At 35.2% G+C, this 7,376-nt stretch overlaps 2 protein-coding genes across 2 annotated transcripts in view; both read right to left on the bottom strand.

Annotated features, from left to right (window-relative positions):
- Window positions 1–840: 840 nt before the first annotated feature.
- On the bottom strand, window positions 841–4,514 carry LOC105619677. Its single transcript, XM_012201196.1, has 8 exons — window positions 4,443–4,514; window positions 4,172–4,327; window positions 3,312–3,650; window positions 2,330–2,497; window positions 2,031–2,230; window positions 1,684–1,849; window positions 1,459–1,618; window positions 841–1,256 (listed from the first exon to the last, which is right to left on the bottom strand). Exons 1-8 carry the CDS (start codon window positions 4,512–4,514, stop codon window positions 841–843), a joined length of 1,677 nt encoding a protein of 558 aa, XP_012056586.1.
- A 1,154-nt stretch (window positions 4,515–5,668) lies between these two features.
- LOC105619514 (39S ribosomal protein L50, mitochondrial) overlaps window positions 5,669–7,376 on the bottom strand; it is a 4,142-nt gene continuing 2,434 nt past the window's right edge. The window contains exons 3-5 of the mRNA XM_012201031.1: window positions 6,350–6,552; window positions 5,892–6,011; window positions 5,669–5,802 (exon numbers count right to left, since the gene is read on the bottom strand). Of these exons, the coding sequence (XP_012056421.1) occupies window positions 5,669–5,802; window positions 5,892–6,011; window positions 6,350–6,552 (457 nt within the window). The remainder of the gene's footprint in view (window positions 5,803–5,891; window positions 6,012–6,349; window positions 6,553–7,376) is intronic.

Raw genomic sequence — 7,376 nt, forward strand, 5'->3', positions numbered from 1 at the left:
CTCTCCGTCGTGTGCGTCGTGGAGNGAGAGAGAGAGAGAGAGAGAGAGAGAGAGAGAGAGAGACCAGTTTTATATTATCCTTACGAAGCAAAAGTGACCCATTATTTATTGTGTTGTTAAGTGCGAGAGAATGAGAGAAGAAAAATAAGAAAACTTTGTTTGTATATTAACCAAAAGTGAACCGAATGCATGCAACATATGTACGCTCGAGTGGATATACGCGAGTCCGCTCCGGCAATAAAATATGCGATGAACGTAGATGAGAAGAGCTTTTTTTCGTCCTGCATCATGTGTAGATCAACACTAAAAATCCAGTAAGTATTTGTGATCTCCATTACGTTATATTTTGAACAGATAATCTTTACGTAATCGTAATCGAACGATGTGCGGAATTAACAAATGTTCGATTTAGCAGTTATATGACAAAGAACTACATATCAATATCACGAATGAATTGATCCATGGTTCATTTTCTATATCGTAATAATCGAAATTGGTACATTTTTGGAAGATAGATTTTATTTCGATAATCACATTTATTAATCAAATAACATCCTGTAATAGTTTTCATTCGTGAGATTTACGTACAAATTAATACTCATAATTTATGTACGCGTGTTTGCTTGAAACTATTTAACATTCGCTGCGCACTTTTCATTTTATATATATATTACTTAGGGATCATTTGTAGAACCGTGAAAAAATTTTATTTTATAGGTTTACATCAAATAATTATAACGTATTAAACTCATCGTAAGATTTACACGATACGAACATTATAATTAGCGATCACTGTGATAAAGAAAAAGAGAGTATATATGATAAGAAACACGTTATATTCTATCTATCACGAATCTCCTTCAACAACAATGCTAATGTGAAATCTACCGATCCGGCTGACTTGAGTCTTCGTTCCAGAGCTTCGAAGTCTGTTCTTTCGAGCCACGTTGGCGGATCGCTCTCCCTTGGTGGCAAAGGACACAGCAGCCTTTCGACAGCGGCGCATAATCCGCACCACTCCCTAAATCCTAGCGGCTGAGTTATATCTCCTATCACAGACTTTATATAAGATCGCTGCTCATCCGTCAATGCCTTCCCAACCACTTCCCCAAGAGCTTCTTCAATATCGCTCGGTGAAATGTGCCGTGCGCTATGCAACGCCTCCTCGATAAATTTATTAAATATTCGACCGAATATCAGTTTTCTTCCCGACGTGACGTAGGCGTGTTTACTGAGGTACTGAAGTGACGTTAAATCTGTAACGATTACGTTGTCGTGAGTTCCAATCGATGAGATAAAATAGGAAAAGGTATTCTATGAGGTAGCGTATGATGTATTATAAATTCTAAAATATAGAAGCGTCAAGAAATAATGGCTTGCAGGAACGTTTTGTTTAATAATTTTTACTTGTTTTAGAAAATCACATATCAATACGTATTAATTAAAATCGCGGCATACCACAAAGACTTTGACTATCAAGCAATTCAAATCGCGCCGCTTGACGGGAGAATATCCGAAGAGCGTTTTCCGCCGATAAACTGGCACTGGTTTGACGAGATCCTCGCAAAGTATATGCATCGCCTTTCACTCGTAACGCTTCTTCTAAGGCGATTCGTCTCTAAAACAATTAAATTATTTATAAAAAAGATTTTTATTGGTCGAAATAGAAGATCAGCCATCTACCTTGATTGAGAATTCCGCCTCCACTTTGTCACGATCCAGCTCTCTGCACAAATGCTTCAATATATCTGGTTCGAGAAAACTCGGAGGCATCGTATGACTTGTTACCTGTGCGGACGTTCTCTTGGGAGACGTCGAGCCATCGATCTCGCCATCGTTTACGTGAAGCCTGTTACAATTCATTGAAGAGAAAACATTATTTTTTTTTTAAAGAATTAATTTTTAGAGAATTTAGAAAATTAACAAATTTTTTTTATTCTCAATTGACTTTGTATATATTCTCATTTTATATATATATATAAACATAATGTAACATTTCATGCAGATGTCTAATTTTTATGGGTACTGACGACGATCGCCGTGATCCGTTTCCGATCTGCGAAACCTGTGTTATCGTGGGCTCGAGCGGATCACGAACTTCCGTTTGCTGGCCGTAAGTCGAGCCTCTCCTACACTTTCTTTTACGTAATCGCTTTCCCCGTCTTCGTATAATTGTTGGTTGCTGCTCGTTGTCGCTATCGACTTCTTCTTCCACGTTTCGGGATGAACTCTTGTATAAGCGATAGTAATATTATTTTCCAAATGTCGAGCAGTCTCAAATGAGAAAAAGATACACGTGTAGCTACTTCTAGAAACGAAATTGACTTACCATTTCACATTTTTCAGCAATAGGCGAGGAAAGTGACGAAGGAGGTGGCACAGGTATCGTTAATGAATGTTGTGATCGTAAGGTCGGCTTACAGATAAATATTTCGCTTTTCCGAGGTGTTGGCGGTAGTTCGAGCGTAAGAGCATGCCAGCTGAACGTTTCGTTTTCCTAAAACCCATACAAACTGTCAAGTAACACCTTCGCGAACGGACGTCTCAAATAAAGAAACAAGATAGCTTGAAAAGCTAATTTCAATGTTGAAAGCGGGAATGTTTAAAGTTTAAAGTATTCTTTCAGTATTACAATATCTCTTCATGGATTATTTGCTCTCACAAATTATTAATTATTTTAATAATTAAATTAAAACTGAATTAATTTTAATTGCCTGCAACATGTTACTGCATAAATCAGTTCATTTTCTTTTATATTTTACATCTCTATGTAGAAGAAATAGTTTTGTTGAATTAGCTAAAAATTTAAAATTTACAGATATAAATCTGAAAATAATTTTATTGAACCATCAAAATAATTATTTACAATGATAATGCTGCAAAAAGTTTTACATTTACACATTTAGACATTTTAACAACCAATTTAAATACATATAATTATTTTAATGATCTGTTTAAATTATCTGTTTTATTATTTTCAGATTTGTATCTAGCTAAATTTTTAAATCCTTCAACAAAAACTCTTTCCGTGTATTCATTTTGTTCATATTTTATTATTTTCATATTACAATAATTTTAATAATCTTTTTTTTTATATATATTTTATTAGTGCTTTTGTAAGAGAATTCTGTATTTTATCTTAACTACAGCAATTATCTTTGCAATTATTCTTAGATCGCTTTATCGTTTCTTCTTTGATAAGGAAATTTATCTTTGAGCGCAATGAATCAATCTATCTACAAAGGCCGAAAGAAAGATATCATCTGCGGCGACAAATCGTCGGCCGAGACTCTGTATTTGACACCGACCACCTGCTGGTTCTGCGAGGTCGTTCGGAGATCCAGAACTAGGGTGGTGCGCTCGCGCGGGTTGCAGGTCGCCGGCAAATCTTCCTGGGCTGCGCGACCAGTTAATGCCGTTGGTCCGCTGGCAAGCGTGGGCGCCGGGGTCAAAGGTCGCGAATCGGTTTCCGTGTATTTCCGGAAGAGCTCCTCGGGCACCGCCGAAGCGGTCATCTCAGTATTGTAACCGCCGCCACCTCCGACATTTCCAGCTGCAGTCTCGCCACCACCGCCTGCACCCACCGCTAATAGGCTCGTCCGTATCATTTCCATCTCCTCCGGCAGCAAAAGTGCTTTCCCTTCGGTCGCCTAATGAAAAATGCGCGAATTTCATTAAATGATATAATAAACAAAATTCGCTGTAATTTATAGGAAAGATGACAACAATTGAGATTAAGTATTTTCTTCCTTAGCTTTTCTAAAATAGTTACCTATAATAGCTCTATTAATTTAATCACTCGCGTGGAGTGTTCAGGATACGCCTCATAAATTTAAATGTATGAATACTATTTATATAATTATTTATTATATACATACATTTAACAAAATTGTTTTATGATTAAAAAAAATTTTGCAATTGTCTTTATCTAAAAGAAGTATAAAATATTGTCAAACTTTATTTAATTATAAATCATCAAAGAGAATAATAAAAATTAAGAATAATGTTGGGGTGTCAGAAACACTCGAGTAATGTAGGATCAATTATTATTTTATGATCATACATATTACGCGTTCCATATTACTCTTTATAATATAAATGTTACTCTTTATGTAGACATTTTTTTTACAACATCACATCTTTTCCCTTACGTAAGATATGAATTTTTTACCCATGTGTCCTTAGCGCGTTGAACTACCTCCTTTGCTTCGCAATCCGCTGGATGGTTGCACAACACTGAGCAACCGTAAGGATAAGGATTAAAGAGGCCGGCAAACGGTCGAAGGGCGAACGGGGCTGCTCGGGTACAACCTGATAATTCCACGCTCTACGTATACGTGATATTTGAATAAATAAAGAGAAGGGCTGATGTAAAGGGAACGGGGCGCACGTGCAGCGCCCGTCCCGATTTTGCTAATATTTTTTTCTTTTCTTATCTTCACCTTAGGCTTCGGTCTGCGAATCGGCTGAATTCGCGCGGACAGGAGACCAGTCGCACTTGCGATCCCAGACATTCTGATCGGCGATCGCTGATTTGTTTTTTCGTATATACTTTGTACGCAAATGAGCCGTGCTCTGTCCGTTGGTTACTACCTTGATACCATATCGGCACGTTGCTACGTGTGACCGATGGGTCGATTGAGGAGAAGTTATGGCTTGCATCCGTGGTTACGCGATCACGTATGTACTTGGCCTCGCCAAGTACTTTACACGACATCGAATTCACGTCCTGACTTGCTTCAGAAACTAAAATTTCTCACAAAATGTCGATGTACTTACGCAAGTCGTAAGAACGTCGCAGAAATGTTTTACTGAGAGAGATTCAGCAATACATTTATTTTGCAACTGTTGGAAGTTTTCTTTTGCTGAAATAACTATTTATACAGTATACTTTATCCGAGAGACATTCTAGAAACGTTCTTTAGTATGTCTAGACATTTTTAGGACATCCTTTGAAGGTCTGTATATACTCTATCTGTATACCGTATGAATATTCCTGTAAATCAATGATATGCAATCTGAAGTCTATGAGTCGGATCATCCATCTATGAATTTTTTGTGACCATCAACTCATAGCTAAAAATATAAAATTATATCTTATGCAAACAAAATAAATATTATACGGTCCAAAAGATTTCACCTATTTCTAAAAATGACCCTTTGAAAGTGACCTTTAAAAAAAGTTGCGTATAACTACTCTAGATATAAAAGTATAATCCAATCAACGCGAAGAAAATGTTCTGCATTAAATATGAACATTCATGGCACAGAAAAATTTATAAGCAGTAAGACGTAAAGAAAATCAACATGTTGAATTTGTTGTTGCTTATGTTATTGCCTTAGTTTCTACTGTGATTGATTAATTCGTTTATTGCTTAAGTTTTTTGTGTGTTATAATCCGTACATTGTGTGGCTACTGCTCGTTTCCATTAATATAGATGAACTTTAATCTCAACATACGTTTCATTTTTTTTTAATTTTTAGAATTAGAAAAAGAATGAAAAGTAAATTGAATCAAGATAAAAAATAATCTACATTATTTCTGTACGTTAGAATGTCCGACCTGAAGGAGATCACAGGATAATGATTGTTTAACAATCATTTAAGTTTATTATCTTTACATAATACAACTTTTGCAATTGTTTTTGTAATTTATAATAATAATTCCTTAGATCTTCATCTGCTCGTCCAACCATGGATTGTCCTGCGTGTGTCCAGGATATTTCTTCTTATATTTCAAACCAGTAACGAGAGTGGAGCTTTTCGGAAACGCCGTTTTGCCGTTAAACATCGTGTCAGTATCTGGAGAAAAAAAAATTTTATCGCTGTACAAACACTGGGCCGTTGGAAAAACAGCATGACAGTTCTGTAAATTCCGTGGGACATCTCACCCGGATGGAATCGATGATAATCCTGTTGGATGTGCAAATTCTTGGGTAAATCTATTTTACGCAGCGCTTCATATGGCGTCGTGCTGTCTACCGGTGTTGAATAAAATTGCTTCAGATCCCCTATGTATTTAAGATTCACACTTATTTATTATTGTCGATTGATCGATGCCATATATCAAGTTGTAAAATATTCGTCATTTCTTATCGAGTTTTACGTCAAAAAATAAAAGAAAACCAAAGTTTGAAAGAGAAAGGTTGAAGATGGATCTTTATATATTATTTTATTATTTAAATAAATAATATATTATATTATTATTATTTAAAAATAAAATTTAAATAAATAAGAGGGTGTAAAAGTTGGCCAATTTCGATATTGCTTGGGAATGTTTTTTTTTCAGTTGATAAATCTAATGAATCTTTGACACTTGATAGATCGAGAAACTTTTTTGTTTGCTAACCGATACTCTCGATGGTATAAAGCAATGAGTTGGGGATAGAATGCTTAAACTCCCTCTCGCAAGCGACGAATAGTTTAAAGCGAAGAACATGATCCTCGAGCTTTGTGTTATCATTCACAGGGATGGTTTGACTCTCGCAAATTCTGTCAATTCTCTCGGCTGCGTTTTCCGGGGGTTCGTAAGACTTTTGCGATCTCAGAAATCTGAAAGCAGAATATACGCAATCGCATTTCACATCGATCGTAGATAATTCGGCGTCATGAGATTTCTTGATGTAAAACAACATCTTGAATAATTTATGTCTGTTTCTATCTAACTTACTTTTTATTTTTTTAGAACTAGAAAAAGAAGATAAAGAGTAAGTTGAACCAGAAAAGTTAATAATCTACATTATGAAAATGGGCATTAAAACAAAATAAATTGAATTTCGATGGTTCTTCACAATGATATCCAATACTTGTCCAAAAGAAAATTTCGAAATGAAGAGTAAGAAAAAGAGAAAACGATCTTTTATTATTTATATCAATGCCACGAATGATGTCGTCAATTCGATTCTTGGCGAAAATAAAAATAAAAAAGAGTGCAAATTAAATGCAAGGAAAGAATAACAGAAGTGTAATCGAAGCTTCTAGGCGAAAATCGAGACATCAAAATGTTTATGCTTCTGCATTTCGTTGGATCAATTTTCGTCTTCTAGAAGGGGTCGATTATATATCTTGCAATGAGATGAAAATTTCATAAGTAAGCAAATTTATTAAGAGAATCGATCAAATTATAAATAAAACTATAAATATTCTAATAAATTCACTCACTTGCAATTTTCACCTCGTTTTAAGATATACATACTCGATCTCTAGGAGGTTAATTATGATCTTGAAAACGAGATGAAAATTATAAAAATGAACAAACTTTACTAGGTGTCGATTAATGGAATTATAAGCGTTTTAATAAATTCGTTCACTTTTGTAATTTTCACCTCGTTTTGAGAAGCACAATTAACTTGAAATCCAGACAATTAAGAGAGAGA

This window comes from Atta cephalotes (genome assembly GCF_000143395.1).
Source record: "Atta cephalotes unplaced genomic scaffold scaffold00022, whole genome shotgun sequence".
Taxonomy (NCBI): domain Eukaryota; kingdom Metazoa; phylum Arthropoda; class Insecta; order Hymenoptera; family Formicidae; genus Atta; species Atta cephalotes.